The 18,940-nt window shown below is 44.5% G+C and overlaps 1 protein-coding gene across 14 annotated transcripts in view; it reads left to right on the top strand.

Annotated features, from left to right (window-relative positions):
- Positions 1–18,940, top strand: part of PLEKHG4B (pleckstrin homology and RhoGEF domain containing G4B) — a 220,137-nt gene that overhangs the window by 167,780 nt on the left and 33,417 nt on the right. For all 14 annotated transcript variants that reach the window (XM_059728532.1, XM_019485552.2, XM_019485544.2 and 11 more), the window contains 7 exons: positions 2,904–2,990; positions 5,671–5,787; positions 6,791–6,889; positions 7,549–7,691; positions 8,944–9,082; positions 9,860–9,982; positions 12,605–12,769. In XM_059728532.1, the coding sequence (XP_059584515.1) occupies positions 2,904–2,990; positions 5,671–5,787; positions 6,791–6,889; positions 7,549–7,691; positions 8,944–9,082; positions 9,860–9,982; positions 12,605–12,769 (873 nt within the window). The remainder of the gene's footprint in view (positions 1–2,903; positions 2,991–5,670; positions 5,788–6,790; positions 6,890–7,548; positions 7,692–8,943; positions 9,083–9,859; positions 9,983–12,604; positions 12,770–18,940) is intronic.

Raw genomic sequence — 18,940 nt, 5'->3', positions numbered from 1 at the left:
AAGGGGCCATAGATGGGCAGTGAGCAGTGTTCAGGAGCAGAACAGGCAGGTGAGGCTGGGGATCACAGGGTGGGATTGCAGAGCAGTGACAGCACAGGGCTGGGATAGAGCCATGATCAGATGCTCACATGGCCCTGCAATGGGTTCTGCAGATAGGGTCCCAAGCCCACACTATCACAGGGTATCTATGCAGTGATCATAGGGTATCTATGGAGACTGGCTGGGACCCATGCAAGCAGGGCATGCAGCCAGGAGGATGGGATGGGGCTGCGTGTGGGCAGGGAGCTGTGTCCATGGCCAGGTCCTAGTTTTTGAGGTGGTGACAGCTTATTTTAGGGCAAAATTATTTCTGTGAAGGTACAACCACGGCAAGTAGCTTAGAGAAGGAAGAAATACGCTCTGGAAAACTTTCCAACAAATTACTTACTCTTTGATTTTTTTTTTTGTAAGAGAATCTCTACAGATCTTTGCAATCTAGTTAATAAAGAAATGCAAAACACTATTGAATTCATTTAACTGTTGTATTAAGTGTGTTAGTGTTTTCTTAAGCTTTATATATATGAAATGGGGCAGGTGTGCCCTGAGGAAATACATGTCATCACAAGATACTGAATTGTATTCCGGAAGCCAGTGAGTTTGTTTTGGCATGGTTTTCACAAGATATTTGTCTTCAATGAAAGCAGTGGAAGTAAAGAATTAACTCAATATAGTGTTGTGAATTAAATGTACAGGTCTGATAGTTTTTCACTAACATTGTAGAGGTTTTGTTCAAAAGTTGAGATCAGGCATTTTCATTCATAATTGTCTTAAAGTATGAACGTGGGAGTGAAAGAATTGCAAAACTCTAGAACTCTTGGTCCAGAGAAGATGCCTTTTATTAGACCAACTAAGAAATCGCAAAAAAAAAAATCTTTTCCTGCAATCTTTCGGGGGCACACGCCCTTCCTCAGGCTCAAGAAAAATTATAGATGGTAAAAATAAACATTTTTGTACAGAGGAAGCTGAAGGTGGCAGTCTGTTTCTCTGGGTCCATTTTTTGTTTTCGCATTTTTTTATTTATTTATTTATTTATTTTTTGGTCTCAGACCAACACGGCTACCAAATACATCCCTGAAACATGGAGTGAGAGAATGGCCTATTGTTTCAGTTTGATTAGCTCTCTTTGTTTTTTTTAAACACAAATGCAGGACATATACCTCAAATGTGGAGCTTTACGGATAATCTTTTCCCAGGCACTAGGAGTAAAAAGTGTTGAACATTTGAGTATTAACTGTGAAGATGAAGCAATGGTTGTTGTCAGGCTGGAAATTTAGCAAATGTATTTCAAGAGTAAATGTGGCTGCTTGAACCAGTGCCATAAACACATGCTGCAGTCTGCAATGCATGGACCTTTGGAATGGCTGTGATTGTGAACTTGATATGGCATCACCAGACAGGCCTTGAAGGGGAAAATGGGGGTTTTGTTGCTGTATTTTCTCTTTTGTCATTCTCATTATAACCTCTCGTAAACATACAATGTTTGGAAGAGCTCTGGCATGTGGTCCAATGTAAGAGACAAGTAACTTCTTCCACCAAAGTGGAAGAGGGGAGCAGGAGAAAGAGCTGTGTCCTTTGACTGTTGACTGGTCTTTTTAGGTGCACTCAGGGTAGAGCTGCCCCATCCTGCTGTTCCTTTTCAGTAAAATTACTGTCTTGCCTGACATGAAATCATGAATTCAGTCTCTCAGTCTGCCTTTCTTCTCTCATTGTTAATCCTTCATATCACAGCAGTGTTTTCAAAAATAGCTTCTAAACACATAGATGGAGGAGAGAGAGGGAGGGATACTGAATACTGAGAAAAGGTAACAGGACACTGGAGGATATAGAACACCAAGGATGGAAACACCAGCAACACCATCAGTACCAGAAAAGACAAAGCAGCCAAAAAATGTAGTTTCCATCTGACTGTGGAGTTGCAGTGGATATGAAAAAGCAGAAGCACTCCACACTGGTGTCAAGATTTAGGGCTAAAATCTGCAGTGGTGTTTTGTGCCTCTGTGCAAGAGTACCAAATGGTCTAGAACGTGTTGATCAGTGTAATGGATGGCTAACCAGAAACCCATCCGCATCTCCTGAAACCTTTGATGAAGAGCTTAGAAATAGGGAAGGTACAAAGGTATCCTGAGGTTCTTAAAGCTGCACCAAACTGATATCCAGCACAAGCATGGACAGGGACCTATGTTAATGGATGCTTCAGTGGAACATAATCTAGCTCCTAGAAATCAGATGCCCATTGACTTCAGTGGGGTGGGTCCTACCCTGATTGATAAGTAGATCATTTAAAAAATGCACCTGCAGTCTTTTCCGAGATCTAATATCCTCTGCAAAGGCCACAAGAGAGCCAAAACAAAGTTAATGCCAGCTCTGAAAACAGCATAGGTTAATTGCAAGGAAAACATAACTGCATTTGTAGAATAATCCAAGTTAATTATATTTAAAAAATAAATCAACCTCAGTTTTATCTATGAATATCTGAACAGAAGTTGATCCTATAGCTTTACTCATTTGGGGAAAAACATTATACCAAAAATTACTATCTACAGCAGGGGTGGGCAGAATGCAGCCCAGGGACCGGATGCAGCCTGCTAGGCCATTCTATCTGGCCCGCGGGGCCCCTAAAAATGTTAGAAAATTAATATTAATCTGCATTGAGTTGCCTGTCATGCAGCCCTTGATGGCTTGTCGAAACCCAGTAAGCAGCCCTCTGCTCAAAATAATTGCCTGTACCTGATCGCATCCTATGTTGATAACATTCACCAATTGAGCTACATTTATTTTAATTTTGAAAAAAGTTTAAACATCAAAGGGATCAGAACACTTATTGTGAAGTATTTTCTATGTGCACATTTTGCTTTGCTTTTCAGAATGTAGTACCTCACTCCATTCACAATGTCCTGATACTGACCGACAAGGAATCTGCTTTTAAGCCTGACAAAGATGCTACAATTCAGGTAACATGAAGAGCTGATTCAAAGTGATTCAAGCATGCACAGTATTTTGTGAAGTCAAAATTCTCTACAAAAAGTTATTTTGCCAGAAGTAATTTAGGACACTTCATTTCACTTAGAAGAAATGGATTTGTTTTGATTATTTTTCAAGGGCCAAGTTTTCTGTTTCTTACAGTGAATAATAATTTATTCTATGAGTAGTTCCTATTCAGTGGATTCTTATTGTGTAAATTGCTGTATTGAAATCTGTAGTGTATAGCTACAAGGTACTTTTGAGTTCAGATTTACATTGGATATTTATGGCCACCTTGCCATCTTACCTGGGTGCCTTGTAGTCTTTAGTTGACTTCTATTCCCATGAGTCAAGGAATATAATGATGGTAAAATTGGTCCCTTTATAGCCCAACTTATTGGATAAACCAAGGCGATAAAATGTATACAATAAAAGCTTTGTTATCTGGCATGAATGGGGTAAGGGGGTGCCGGTTATCTAAAAATTCTGGTTATCCAGGCTTGCACACAGCAGCATGGGGTGGTGGATGGCAGCAGTGGAGGCTGCTGCTGCATGCAACCCCATCTCTCTGTTTCCAGCCGGCCAGGCAGCACCTGTGCAGCACACAGAGGGGAGCCACTCCCCTTGCCCTCCCCCCCTCCCCCCAGCCCTGCTCAAGAAATACTTGATGCGCATGCCGGAAATTCTGGTTAATAGAGTATTCCAGTTAGTAAAATGCCAGTTAACACAGCTTTTACTATAATTGGGTAATTATCAGTGATCTTGGTTTTTCTCTGCTTAAAAATCGAAAATTTTTTGATAAAAAAATCACAAATTCTCCAATTAAAAAGCCCCAAATCTGCATTTTTCCACTATTAAAATGAAGCCCCACTATATATATATATATATATATATATATATATATATGTATATATATATATATATGTATCAGTTGAACACAATGTTTTATTGATATATTTACAATTTTAAAACAATTTGGAAGCCTACCAGTGCCTCAGCCATAATAAAAAACTACATTCTAAATACCTATATATTTTGGTAGTTGATTTAGTTTTATCATGGAAAATCAGAGCTCCCTCACTCCCTTCACTCACAAGGATACGGGTCGAGCTGTGGTTGTTCCCCCCTGCCGCCGCTTTGTGGCACTAAGCAGCCCTGATTTGCTGGTGTCCTAACCCCCACCCCCGCACTGCTGGTGCCCCTGACTCCCAACCCACAGCCCCCTGGCCTTGCCAGTGCCCCTCACTCCTGACCTGTACCCCCTGGCTCTGCCAGTGCCCTTCACTCCCAACTTACAGTCCCCCACCACCCCAGCCCTGCTAGTGCCCTTCACTCCCAATTCCCTGCCCCCAGGCCCCAGCCCTGCAGTGTGTGGGGAAGGAGAGTATATGGGCATAGGTGACACATGGCGGGGGATGATGGGGGCTTGTGACCCCCCAGATTTCTGTGCCTGTAGCATGGTGCGGAGCTGCAGCCTGGCTGGACCTGCACCAGGCAGGAGCTGTCTCTGCAGCCTAGCAGGCAGGACCTGGTGTGAGAGGGAGCACCATGGCTGCCAAGGTGAGGTGCTCCTGCCTGCCCAGCAGTAGCAGGGGGCACAGCTCTGCACCGCTACTGCTGCTATGCCTCACCTGGATGGCCATCGCAGCGTGGCACTCCCTCCCCCACCAGGTCCTGCCCACTGGGCTGTGAAGGTGACTCCTGCCCAGATCTGGTGCAGCCAGGCTGCAGCCCCGTGCCTCATTGTGGGTGCAGAAATCTGGGGAGATACATACTGTGCCCCCTCACTCCCTAAACACCATGTCACCTTTTCCCTCCGCCCCTGTTTTCCCCACGCATCGTCTATGACCCCCTACACATAACCTATGCCTGCCCCCAACCCCTCCGCCCCATAGATTTACTTTGAGGGAACTGCAGGAGTTGCTCTCCACCATGTTGCGTGGTTGCCACTTGCATGTGTGTGCATGCCCGTGCATGTGGCGCCTCCTGCATCCTGTTCTCCCCAGTCCCTTGGAAGCTAGAACTCTACCAGCCTGCAAAGGGAAACCTGTAGTTTCCCAAAGTTTTCTCCTTTAAAGGAGAAAATCCACATTTTGCCAATTTTTTTTCTGCAGCAAACAGCAAACCCGGATCCCTGGTGATCAGAAACATGCACAGGGCCTGAGGTTCCTTGTGACTTATTACTCTTGCTATAAATCTGATATACAAAAATGATTAATAGACTGCTCTTAAAACACAGAATGAATGGATGTTTGAAATGAAGGTAAAGGTAAGTGAAAGTAAGGAGCAGGTGTGAGTCTGTTAAAATTAGTGGGCACTTATACACATGCCCAACACCTGCTCTGACATGTGCTAATTAAATTTAAATAAAAAGAAACAGAAATATTTTTTCAAATGAATAGAATGCCATGGCTGAGCTCCTCAGTTTGTGTCTATCAGCATAACCTGATGATTTCAGTTATGGAGGACAGAATGCTGCACATGAAGAAAACTGACCTCTACAGACCTACAGTGATTTATACTAGCTGAGGAGCCTGATCCCCGCTTTGCAAAAGATTCTGTAAAAGTGTTTGCATAGTTGGCACAATGAGTTTGTTTCCTCCTCTTCCCCCTGCCTCCATCACACCGATTTGCAGCCTGAATGAAACTGTTTACAATTTTTCTTGACAGTATGAAGTTTTTACATCACTAAAGACTCTGCATAAGCTCATTGACTCTACACAGTTAACAGCAGAATTTGACGGAACTTTTATGTATAACCACAATGACTGGCTGCGTTTCCGAAGGGTAAGGGGTAGCTCCTATTAATCATTCTCTTTTTTTATTTTTCGCTTTTTAGAATATTTTACTAATTGCTGTTTCTCTAGGAAGGAAAAAAAGAAAAAATGTTAGAGCTGGCACACTATATATACATATTACAGAAATGTCCCTATGTCTCTGCCACTCTGCTCTCTTAATCTGTCAGTCTTTGCTCTTATCTGGGCAGTTGTGGCTTCTAGGGTGCAGTGGACAGGACAGCCACAGAGCAAAAAAACCCACCAAAAACTTGCCAGCAGCCTTGTGATTGTGATTGCAATTGCATAGCAACTAGAGGTCACTGCTGGCCCTGTGTCCTGGACACCTGGCTGCATCTGTACATTGCTGCTGGGTAGGCTCATCATTGTGTCTTGATTGTAGCATTCAGAAGGATCTCCACTGTAAATTATATTAAAATCATTGAACCTGTTTTAATTTTTGGTCTAAACTGAATCTGAATCACCAAGTGGTCAACGGGCAGAAAGCAGAATAAATTTGTTGAAGTCAAGAATTGCCCCTGAAATTGTCCTGTGCAATCAATATTTTGCCACCTGGCACTGAGCTCAATGGCACCATGTTGATTTATATCAGTTGAGGATCTGTTATTTTTAGAGACTCCTAATATTGACCTAGAGAGTAATATTTGTTTTAAGAAAACAGTTTGTGAGACCTGGTTTGCATACATTATGGATGCCATTATACCAACATAAGGGTGCCTTAATTCCCCTTCCTATACAGGAATAAACTATACAAATAAAACTGTCCATACTGGAGAGATTCTATCAATTTAACTCTATTGGTTATAAAACAATCTTGTTACAAAGATACAGCAACTAAGTAGACAACTAGACAAGCCTTTATCATGAATACCATATAAGTAAGTCTTTAACATATAAGTAACCCTTTAGGGCACTTTGAATTTAAGAAGCCAAAGCTATTTATTTAGACTATCTTTCTTATGATTTTTTTTATCTGTTGTGTTTCATTACTGCAGAAACTGGAACCTTTTATTACAAACTGCAAAGAGGCCATTGTCTTTCTACAAAACTCAGTCTGTTCGCTGAGCATCAACAGAACCCTCAGTACAGTGCAGGTAAGAATTGGCTAACATGACAAGTTCTGATTTTTTATTTGAGAAGGAGAATGGAAGCTGTGGTTCTACTCTAGTCCATTAGAGTTACTATCGTAGTGCTGGAGTGATGGTATACAACTGTAAGGGATTTTTTTAAAGAGAAAAACTGAAAAGGAGACCTTTGGATCACACCTGGATCATATTCAAGCTCAGGGTCAAAGTTTAAACATGTATGTACCAACATACATGAGCTGTTCCCACATAATTCAGAGCCAAAATGGTAGAACTCTTGCAAAATGAGCACTTCTGAGATTTCTGCTCTGCCTCAAGAACTGTGGATAATAGGCCTTTTTGTATTTTACTGCAACACATGCTAATATTCCATCCGTTACACCCAGAAGTGAGACCCACGTTAGCTAAAACTGTGTCATCATGGCTGTATGTAGAGCTAGGTCAATTGTAGATGTTTTTGCCAAAAATCATTGCTAGGACTGGCTCAGCTCCACTGGTGATAGCAACCTTGCAAAACCCTGGGCAAAAGTTACAGTTATGGAGAAGGCACCAGTAGGATTCCATTATTCCTCTGTGGGTAGACTTAGATTTGTTCTTCTGGAGCCAAGTTAGCCAGACACACTATTGATGTCTCTAGTAAAATGAAATAAATGGTTTTCTCTTTATAGGAGGTCAATGACTTAATCAACAAGCACAAAACAATGATGAAGCTTGTTCTGGAAGATGTTCTGCTGGTAACATTAAGGTTAGAAGGTGGGACGATCCTTGCGAGACTTAGAAAAGAAGAATTCTGCAACACAGAAGATTATCGGTAAGTGTTTGCTTTTGCAAAAAGTGCTGAGTCATAGACTTCATTAATGAAATAAGGGGGGAAAAAGCAGTGGAGAAGAGCAGGAGAGAGAAATGGCAGCGGAGGGAAGACTATAGGGTACATCACAGTGGTTCTCAACCTTTTAAACTCAAGGAACCCCTCAGAAAAAGCCCACTCTTAGCTTTCACCCATTTTTTGAGTATGGAAAAAGAGCTGCAAAGAACTCAAAAAGACCACGGCAGGAATGAAGCAGAATAGAAGTGAAAACTGTTTGATATTTCAAAAAGAGAAACAATTTTTAAATCTCTCTGTCTGAAAAACGGCTTGTCAATTTTAACTTAAAATTCCAGGAAAACGTCTTCCTTTGTGCTGGCAGTTTGATGTTTCAAGTTTTCAAAATCTGAACATTATCAGATTTGCCGGATATTCTCTTTAATGAATGATTTGGCTGCAATCCTAACTCTTGAAAGATTTGTAAACTTCATCGTTACACAATATTTAATATTTCATGTTAGGTAAAGCATCAAGGTGGGTAGGGCATAGAAGGAAATGCACAAATTAATGCACATATTGATTATGCAAATCTACTCCGTATAGCTAAGCAGCATATAGAGTATTTGTAGCAGTTACAAGGCCCTGATCTAGAAAAGCACTTGTTAAGCGTTCTGAAGACAGAGGTAGTAATCCATATTAGTCTGAAATGATCAGGCAGAAAGTGGAACAGGGTGGGTTCTTGTAGACCAACTGGTTCAAAGGCATGCACTTTTGTAGGCAAAAGCCTATGTCATCAAATGTCATTTGAGGAGAAACCAGTGTTTGTTAATAATCCCATTGTCTTCAAGCTTTGTTGGGTGGGGCCTGAGTGCAGCTGTAGGGCATGGGCTCTCTGAGCTCCAGCTGATGGTAACAGCTTCCTTTTATATGCAATGGCCACAACTAAAAAAATTCCCTAGTGACATTTAGCTGTTCAACTGGAATAGTCATAGGTGGTTTGTCAAGTACCCAAAGATCAAGATGCCCAAGTAGTTGTTGCTTTTGAAAGCCCTACATGGTATTGAGTAAGATTTTTTTTTTCCTTTGATGCATGGAACACACAGACAGCTAGTATAACATATTGTTGTTGATTTGTTGGCCCAAACCTCCTCTGTAGCTCCATTATTCAACAGTTTCTGTGGTTTTCTAAGAAATAAATCAGACTCTTCTGGCACTGTGTTTATGTTGAATATACTCGACTGTACTTTTTCCCCGATAGAGATGCCATGGAGTCTATAACAAGATTGTACAACCAAGTAGATGAGGAGGTCCATAGACTGGTTCTGTTATCTAATAAGTGTTTCCAACAACTGGAAAATCTTCGGGAAGTAAGAAAATTTGAAGAAGGCTGCGATCAGGTCAGTACTATTTTTGAGTGTTTGTGTAAGCCAGCTGAAGTTCTAACCTTCTGTTTCACTCTTGTAGGGCCCCTGAAAGTATACCAGTAGTGTGAAGAATGCAGTTTTCATTGTTGTTGGTATTTAGCAAGTGTGCAGAACCAGTCTGGATTCAGCACAGATCCTATTCGCCCTAGCATAAGGAGATAGAATTCAAGGGTATTGTGAATGTAAGCTGAAGTGTGGGAAAGAGCCACATGATTTCACACAATGCATAGATGCCTTCCTATCCATTTAGCAGAGTGATAATAGTTTGGTTCTCCGAGTCAGTGAAACACCTGTAATATATCCTGAGGAAAGGAAATTAACATTTTTTTAAAAGCTTTTAAAAATCAGTGCAGAAGTGTTGGCCCTTGCTAATTACTGAGGTCTTTTAACAGATGCTGTGCATGTATGCTAGCAAAACTTTCATTCAGATTAATGAAAGTTTTGCCTACATGAGAATTGTGGGAAGGGGACTTAACACGTGTCACAGACATGCATATATATTACAATTGACTCAAATGTTACTGAATGCAGAATATAAAATAACTATAGAAGCTGTCTAGCTAGTTCCGAGGAGGTAGATATGTTTTCTTAGTTCTGAAATAACGGATTTACAAAGCCTATTTCATTTATTTTCCCAAGAGTTTATTTTTTTAAGTAAAGTTGCTTAACTTCTGTGTTATATGCACATTAGGTATGTTTTACTCATTGATTTAAAACAAAACAAAAAAACCCACCTTATCTTCTACATAGATAAAACTCTGGTTTGAAAATGAGAGAGAAAGATACCTTAGCCCGTTGGAACAAGACGGCCTTTCACTTGAAAACGTGAAGAAGCAGCAAGAAGAATTCCAAGTTTACAGTGACAAAGCCATGGTAAGTGTTGTGCTGAGGAACACTTCTCTTGCTTTATTTCATATGTTGTTTATAATATCAATAGCTTCACTAATTATGGGGAAAATGCAAACTAACTCAGTAATAGACTTGAGAATGTTCATTAATTTCATGGGTTGTTAGTAGTGTAACCAGGCTCACTTCCCAGGCCTGGGAAGTTTACTGTCTGTTTGAACAGGGAGAGCTCTTTATTGCAAACATGAAGAAAACAAGTAACAAACAAAGAGGGAGAGCTGTCCATATGTAAGAACTATATTCTCTGTTGTGCAACGCATAACTGAGGAATTTAGGAGAGTTTATCAATTAATTTGTGGCCAAAACAATGAACATTATAGCTGACATAAGTAATTAAAGTACTGGGAAATGGTATATATGGTGCTGAGAATGGAATGCTGGAGTTTGCCCCAGAAAACTAGGACCTGAATCCGCTAGGACCTCAATCCAGTCATTGAAACAACTGGGAGGATTAATTCTGACTTCACTGGGCTTTGAGTCAGGCCCTCAGAATCCAAGTGAAACACTAGGGAAAAAGGGGAAATTTTGTTATTTGCTCTGGCAGCCTGATTTAGTATTAATGCAGGCTAGCCTCAGTGCCATCTATGCAGGTCTACTTCTACAGTAATGGTATGCGCATGCATGTGTGCGCACACGCATGTCCATACACCACACACCTCCAGGTGTACACATACACAGACACATGCACATACTGCCCTGAGGGTGGCTGGGCTGCCCCCTGGTTTCCACCTTAATCCTGCCCTACTTGCCCCTCTGGCCTCTCAGGATCTCACCCTGCCGCCTCACCTGCCCTGCCTTGATAGTATAATACAACTGAGGAATCTGCCAACAGATGCTGATGAGCTCTGGGTGCTTCACCTAGTTCTGTTCATCCTCAGGCTCAGCTCCCTGCCCTGAGCAGGACTCCTTTTCTTCTTGGTCCTGGCCCAAATTGGCCAACTTGACTCTGTTTTTGGGGCTCCGGCCCTTGCCAAACTCAGTGTCTCCCTATGGGGTTCCAACCCATCTGGACACCAGCTCCCTGACACTGGGCTTTATCAGCCCCAGTCATGACCATATAGACCAAATTGCTTTAGGAGTTATAATCATGGTCTCCAGCTACCCCTTTACCCATCTTTATGCCTCACGGATATTACACTGTCCTCTTGTGCACCAGGCCCTCTGACCCACAGGGTCCCTGACCCCTGGACCACTCTATCTTGGTCCACCAGGCCCCTGCCCCTGCCTCTCTTGCACTGGGCCCCTTGCCCTGTAGTGCTCAGTCTTCTGAGTCCCTGCCTCCAGATGCTGCTATGTCCCTCGCTAACCTGCTTGGCTTTAGTCCCATGTAGCCCACTGGGCCCCAGCCTCTTCTACTTCAGAGTGCCTGCACAGCACCCCAACCATGGTCTCCACACCACTGCCAGAGCCACTACCCGAATCTCCGGTACTTTGCCAGCTAATATCCATGCACAAACATTTCTTGGGACTCCCAGGGTCCCAACAACCCCCTACTCTGTATCTATTGGCTCCTTGCAGCTTCCCCTGGTACCTGTGTTGCCCAGGTTCACCTCTCAGGCAGCCCAGGCTAACAGAAGTTCTTTCCTCAGCAGGGGTCAGGGTCAGACTGACTTCTCTGGCCCCCTTCTCCTTCTCATAACTCACAGCTGGGGATGATCAGGTACTTGTAGCCCCTCAACTCCTGCAGCAAAAAGCCAAGCACAGATTTGTCAGATTGCCCGTCAGCTGCTGTGATTCATCTGCTTCCCACACAACCTGTTGTGCGGGTGCTGCCTGTCTGCATGTTTTATGATGTTCCAGCCCTTGCTTGTTCTGCTCCTGTGGACTCTTTGGCCATCCAGGCTCTTTCCCACATTCAAGCTCTTCCCTCCAAGGTCCATTTGATTCATGGCCTCAAGTACTTTCTGGGAGAGTCCTCATCTTTCCACTTAAACACCCTACAACCACTTGGTTGCACACTGCCATCTTTGAACGAGTCCAAAAACGTAATACCCCCAGCTTTCCTTTTTAAAAGACTCTTAACAGCCCACCAATTTGTATCATTGGGGAGGTTACTTATAAACACTCTTTTTTCCACTCAGAATCTGTCTGATCCCAGCCCCTGATCCCCCAGAGTCATGATGGCAGGACTCCTTCTTTACTCTTATAGATAGATTGGCTTGAGGCTTGTTTACTGTTTTCCTCTCTGCCAATGCTTCTTTGTCCTCCTTTCTTTCTGTATCACCCCTCCCAGTTTTCAGGGTGTCACCCTTCCTCCTCTGGGTAGGGAGAGCTGCTTTCACCATCACCTCTCTGCTCTGCACCTTTTCCTGAGCTTGCGGATACTAAGGCTGGCTCTCTGTGGCAGCTTCCCTTTTGTTCACTTCCGTCAGGGCACTGCTTCTGCACTTCAGACTAAAATAAAAAGCCCATGCTAACTTCATAAAGGAGAAGGCTCAAAGAAAATGTTCATTCATTTCCACCTTTCATTTACCTTACAGCTAGTAAGATTTGTTGATGTAGCACAGTGTTAATGACAATAATGAGAAAGCATTCAGACAGCAAGAGAACCAAAGTACTATGCAGGATGTTTTGTTTTTTACTCAATAGCAATACTATGGGAAAGGACTGCAACTGGTACAAGAACACTGCTCACTGAACTTGGAAGAAAAGGTTCAAGCCTTCAAGAGGTATCTGAGTAACATCAGCACTGAGACTGAGAAAAGGAGGAATGAGTTAGAGAAGCTGGTCACCTTGTACGAATTCTATGAGACGGTAAGAGAAACAGCCTCCAGCTGTGCATTAAGGATAAGTGTATATGTACCAAAATAATGGCCAGGCAAAAGGGACAGTTGGTGACCATCAAAAGCATGCACAAGCACCAGAACAATTAAAAGGATCAGCAGAGTATAGATATGAAAATGTACATGCAGCTGGAAGCCCCGGACAGCAGCATCAGGTGAGCTGGCAGCTCCTTCCCAGAATCTCACCCTGTACGCTGTACATGCAGTTGCAGGAACGGCTACCAGGACATACCTAAAATAAAAGTACTACCAATTGACCAACTCAGACAGAAGCAGCAGCAGCAGAGTTAGACAGACCCTTTTGGCTGGACCACAGCCTAGTTCTCTTCTCCTTCTTGTAAATATGTAGGCAGAGCCCTTGCATTTAGTTGGCTGTATACTGTTCTGAATATGTAATCCAGGAGAAGATAGATCCTGCTAGCCAGAATTTTCCAGCATTCAACAGCAAATCTCCAAATGAAATAGCAGACAAAGAGCTTGAAACAGTGGTTTCTTTGTTGCTAGAACAGGGATTCTCAACTAGGAAGCCAGAGCACCCTGGGGTGCTGCAAGCACCTTACAAGGATGCTGTGATGCCCAGCCCCCATGAAAGGAGGGAAGCTCTGGCTCCTCCATACACTGGGCACCATGAGCCCAATCTAACATCCCAGCAGCACACCCTGTGGCCCCTTCCACTAGTTTTGGGAGCATAGGAAGAGCAGGGGAAGGAGCTGAGCTCAAAAGCGCAGCCCCTACCCCATAGCAGCACTTGTGCCAACTGTCCCCATGCTCCAGTCAGCATGCTGTGCTGCAGGCTGACAGAAGCAGGGCAATGCTTTTTCAGCCTGTGTTATTTCCCACCACTCATCCTGTGATCCTGGAGCTAGTTGTAGGGGGGTGGTCCTGGGGAGTGGTGGCTCTGAACACTGGCACTCAAGTATCTGGAGGAGCAGCCTCAGTAGCTGGGACCATACTCACTTCCTCAGGTAGAGACAGGGTCAGGGAAGGGGCAGCCAGCAGAAAGAGCAAGGCACAGCAGGGTTCTGCCCCTGCTGCCTTTCCCTGGCATCAGCCTCTACAACAGCAGCTCCTGCACCAGTGACAGTCACCTGCTTCCACCTCTTGCATGGACAACTGCCTCCTTCAGGGGTCTAGTGACCCACCCCAAGCCCTCCAGTCTGCCTTGTTGGGAGCCCCAGCCAACACCAGGCACTGTGCACCATCCCTAGCCATGCTCCCAAGGTGCATCATCCCCTGCTGCTGCCCAGCCTGCCACCTTGTGAGATCCTTTTAAGGGTGCTGCAGGGTACAAGGAGGCAAAAAAATAAATTAGTCTTAAATGAGGTGCTGAGTTCAGAAAAGTCATAGAGGAGAGTGCCTGGAGTCTAAATAATGTGCTAGAATGTGAGGGGAAACAAAATGAAAAAAAGTGTGGAAACCCCAGTACCTGCACAATTTTGCTATACGTATATGACCCCAGAGCAATCCACCCCACTCTATCAAGTGCCCAGTAAACCACTAGTGTTGCTGTTTAAATAATTTTTTTACTGCAACATCCAAAGGCAGAAGTCAGAATCAGACTGTTGTTCTGGTCACTGGAGAAACACAAATGAAGGGGACGCAGCTTACAGTTAACAAAAACTAAACTTCATTTGAATTATGTGTCCAACTTTACCAGGGGAAGGGGGAAAGCGGCTTGATATTTGTCTTTTCAGGATGTGAAAACACAGCCCTAGTTTCTCAGAGCTGGCAGGGCATTTCCCTCCTCTGTTTCCCTCAAAGGAGAGGGAACTGCTCCTTTTTGGATGTGGTGGGATCATGCTACATGCTAGCTGGGTGGAATTCCTTGGTCACATATTTTTATTCAATAAAAATCATAACATTAGATACTGTTTGCAAAATGTGTCGTTTCAGCCTAAAAAGACGTTGGAAGATTTTGTTGTGACTTTTTCTAAGCTAAATATAATTAAATTTACACGTAGGTAATTTTGAAAAAAATTATAAAATCCATCACGCAAAGAACAGCATTCTGTGTCTAGTAGAACAGAAAGTTTCATTTGACTTGAAACGCTGCTTTGAAGGAAAAAAAATCCTTTTGACTCAACCCAAAATTTTTTTTTTTTAACTTTTTGTATAGATAGCTCCGCTTCCTGCTGCAGAAGAGAATGTAGTGCTTTATTTCCCAAGTTTTGCCAGTGGTTACTGGAGGAGCCCCAAAAAGCAGGCCCCAGTATAGAAAGCAGTCACAAGGGACCTTATTCTCAGTTTTTAAGTGGTGCAAATCTACTGATATCACTGGAAATACTCTTGATTAATGTCACTGGACACAAGGAGAAAATTAGGTCCTGAAGATTTTCATTTTTCTGCCCTTTGTTTCTTAACATCCTAGCTATCAGTATAGAATATCAATGCATCTGAATAAAAACAAGGTCCATTTTCATTAGATAGCTAAGCTGTCCTTTGAATGCCTTTTCTATGTCATCTTTAAACTTTAGCCAAATTTTTTCACTGAGATCTGGCATACCTTTTGTATTATAATGACTCCTTGGCTCCTGAGATTAACTGAAAATATCATATATCTGTCACAGGATATCCAATTTTTTTTTTTTAAATACCCTGCTCTATGGGCAGTCTGCCCAGCTCTTTCCCGCCCTGCCTTGATGTTAGCTGATATACAGAGTATGGGAGGCTGCCCTGGTCTTACTACAGCGACCACCAGGATTGTGGTCCTCGCCTTATGGACCAATTGCATGGCTCCATACCTCTCCTACACCATGCCCTATGCCTCGCAGATGGCATCCTTACAGATGTTCAACCGGTTGCTGATACAACCCCTCATGAAGCCTTCCAACCCCTCGGCCCCTCTCAGCTCCACTCTGGGCCTTCAGCCCTCTCAGTCTCTTCACACAGCCCCTTCCTGAGCTGCTATATCCTGCGGTCTCCCTCTTGGCCCCATTCTGGTTGCCAGAGCCCTCAATCTCTCCTCTGGCCCCTCTCTGGGCCCTCAGACCCATTGGTCTCACACAACCACTTCCTTGGCTACCAGGCCCCTCGGGTCTCCTTCCTGGCCCCCCTCCAGGCTGTCAGCTCCTCTGTTGGTCTCTTGTCCTAGACCCTTTTTGTTCTTCACTTTCTCGGCTGCTCTTCAGGCCCTCGGATCCATCCGGCCCTACACTCTATTCCCAACCCATCACTGGACCGCTGGCCCCTTCTGGTCCCGCTACACTTGCTGGGCCCCACTATAATCCTCAGGCCCCTAGATGGCCTGCTGGACCCATGTCTCCCTGGCTCCTCGCTGGGCCACTGGAACCACGTGGTCTTCATGCTAAGTGCTTTTCTGTTGGGGTGTGCTCCCCTAGTCTTCCCCCTCCACTGGGTAATCCACAACGCAGTGGGAGCTGAGGCTTTCCAGTGCCCTGGCTTTCCAGCACCTTTCCCTAAAGAGGCCCATGCATGGCATTTCATGGAAGCTGCCTTCCCACAGGCAGCCCCACCACATTAACCAGCCCCAGTAAGGTGCAATTCTTACCCAGGACAGGTCTTCAGGCCTACCTGATCTTACTTGTCTTTCTCTGGGCTCCTCCTAGATGTCCTATACCCCTCCTGGGCTGCTAGCCCCTGGGCCCCCTGGCCCTGTCTCAGTCTCCTATCTTTAGCCCCTAGCTCACTCTTGGACCCATTTCCTTGATTCCTCTTCCTTAGATGGCCTAGCACCAGTCATCATCATCTTGGGCTGCACGCCCCTTGACCCCTTCCTCTCAGCTGTGGCCACACAAGGACCTAGGCCCTGGCCCCGCTTCAGGCCAGTCAAGAGCTCCAGGCTTTCCTGGCTCTGGCTGTCACTGCCATGGTCTATCTCGCCCTTTGGCCTCTTCTGGGCCCTGGCCCTGCACAGGCCATTTGAGATTCCCAGGGTCAGTCCTCCAGCTGTCAGCCCTCATGTTTCTGTGGGTGCATCCCCTTGGGCCCCTCCATAGATCACTTCCTCTCTCTGGGCTCATTCAGAGCCCACCATACGTCTTCTTACATAGCCCCTTCTTTCTCTGGGCTCATCTGAGCCACTCAATAGGTTCCCCCCATACTCTACCATGCTTACTGGGCTTACCCAGACCCTCCCTCTCAGGGCTCGCCTGGCCTCTTATCAGGCCCCTGTGTACTCAGACCTTTTCTCTCTGGGCTCATCCAGCTTATCAACAGGCCCCAGGCACTCAGCCCCCTTCTCAGGGCTCTGGACCCCACACTGGGTCCCCAGGAACCTCCTCCATCCCCTTAGTTCCCACCCAAACCTCCTGATGCATTTTCCTTACTGGAATTCAGGAGCAGCAGCCTTCTTGCTGGGTGATGTTCCTCCACCACCTCCCAAGATGGTACTGCCAGCCATGCTCTCAGGGTCTGAATCATAGAAAATTAGGGTTGGAAGGGACCTCAAGAGGTCATCTAGTCCAACCCCTTGCTCAAAGCACGACTAGCCCCAACTAGATTATCCCAGCCAAAACTTTGTCTAGCCAGGTTTTGAAAGCCTCCAAGGATGGAGCTTCTGCCACCTCTCTGAGTAATCTTTTCCAGTGTTTTACTATCTTCCTAATGAGAAAATTCTTCCTAATATTTAACCTAAACTTGCCTTGCTGCAACTTGAGACCATTGCTCCTTGTTCTGTCATTTTCCACCACTGAGAACAGTGCAGCTCCATCATCTTTCGAACCCCGCTTCAGGTAGTGGAAGGTTGGTATTAAGTCATCTCTCAGTCCCGTCTTATGTAGACTAAATAAGTCCAGTTCCCTCAGTCTTTCCTTGTAAGTCATGGCCCCCCAGTCCCCTCACCATTTTCGTTCCCTTCTGTTGAACTCTCTCCAATTTGTCCACATTCTTTCTGTAGTGGGGGCCCAAAACTGAACACAGTACTCCAGATGTGGCCTTACCAGTGCTGAATAGAGGGGAATTATCACTTCCCTTGACCTACTGGCAGCACACTTACCAATGCAGCCCAGTATGTCATTAGCCATCTTGGCAACAGGGGTGCACTGCTGGCTCATATTCAGTTTATTGTCCACTGTAACCCCCATGTCCTTTTCTGCAGAGCTGCTGTCCAGCCAGTCAGTCTCCAGCCTGTACTGGTACATGGGATTGTTTTGTCCTAAGTGCAGGACTTTGCACTTGTCCTTGTTGGCCCTCATGAGATTTCTTTTGGCCCTATCCTCCAATTTGTCTAGGTCACTCTGAATCCTAATCCCACTTTCCAGTCTGTCTATCTATTACTCCCCCCAGTTTAGTATCATCTGCAAACTTGCTGAGGGTACACTGTATGCCATCTTCCAGGTCACTGATGAAGACATTGAACAAAACTGGCCCCAGCCAGTTTTCTGTCCACCTTACAATCCATTCATCCAGCCCATACTTCCTTAGCTTGCCTGGGAGAATGTTGTGGGAAACAGTATTAAAAGCCTTCCTAAAATCAAGGTACAGCACATCCACGAGTCTCCCAGCATCTACGGAGCCAGTCATCTCATTATAGAAGGCAGTCAGGTTGGTCTGGGTTTATACCCTGTGTACTCTCGATCAAGCGACTCCCTTGGTCAGGCCTAGCCTCACCTGCCAGCCTTCTGAGTCAGCTGACTCTACAATTAGACCTGACCCCCACCTGCTGGTGGCTCAGCAGGTTGCCTGACCTCTTCAGGGGGCAGGCACATCAAGTGCCATGCCACAATATCTTGTAAAAATTGCTTGCTTTGGAATTTTTTTTAAGTAAATTGGTAGAAGACTGCCAGTAATATAAGAATACTTTTAAACCCATAGTTAGTTAATTTAGTAATAGCAGCCCTGATCCAGCAATTCATTTTAAGCATGGTAATGTTTCTTTTGATATCAATGAAACGACTCACAAGCTGAAATGTAGGCAAACACTTCAGTGCTTTGCTCTTGCTTTCTCACCAAAAGGATGCAGGCTTAAATCCCATAGAGACCACTTCTTGAAAGGAAAAAAATAATCTGGAAGTGAAATGCAAAACCAGAAATGAGCACTTCAAGTTCTGTTCCCAGCTGTGTCACAAATTTCTGTGTGATGTGGAGCAATTCACCAACCTTATTCTCTCAAATGGGATTAATAACACTTCTCACTTCAGGAAAATTGTGAGGCTTAATTCATTAGTAGGAATACCCCCTGCTC

Source organism: Alligator mississippiensis, chromosome 5 (assembly GCF_030867095.1).
Source record: "Alligator mississippiensis isolate rAllMis1 chromosome 5, rAllMis1, whole genome shotgun sequence".
Lineage (NCBI taxonomy): Eukaryota > Metazoa > Chordata > Crocodylia > Alligatoridae > Alligator > Alligator mississippiensis.
The sequence above is the reverse complement of the archived record's forward strand: the minus strand, read 5'-3'. Positions and strand labels throughout refer to the sequence as shown.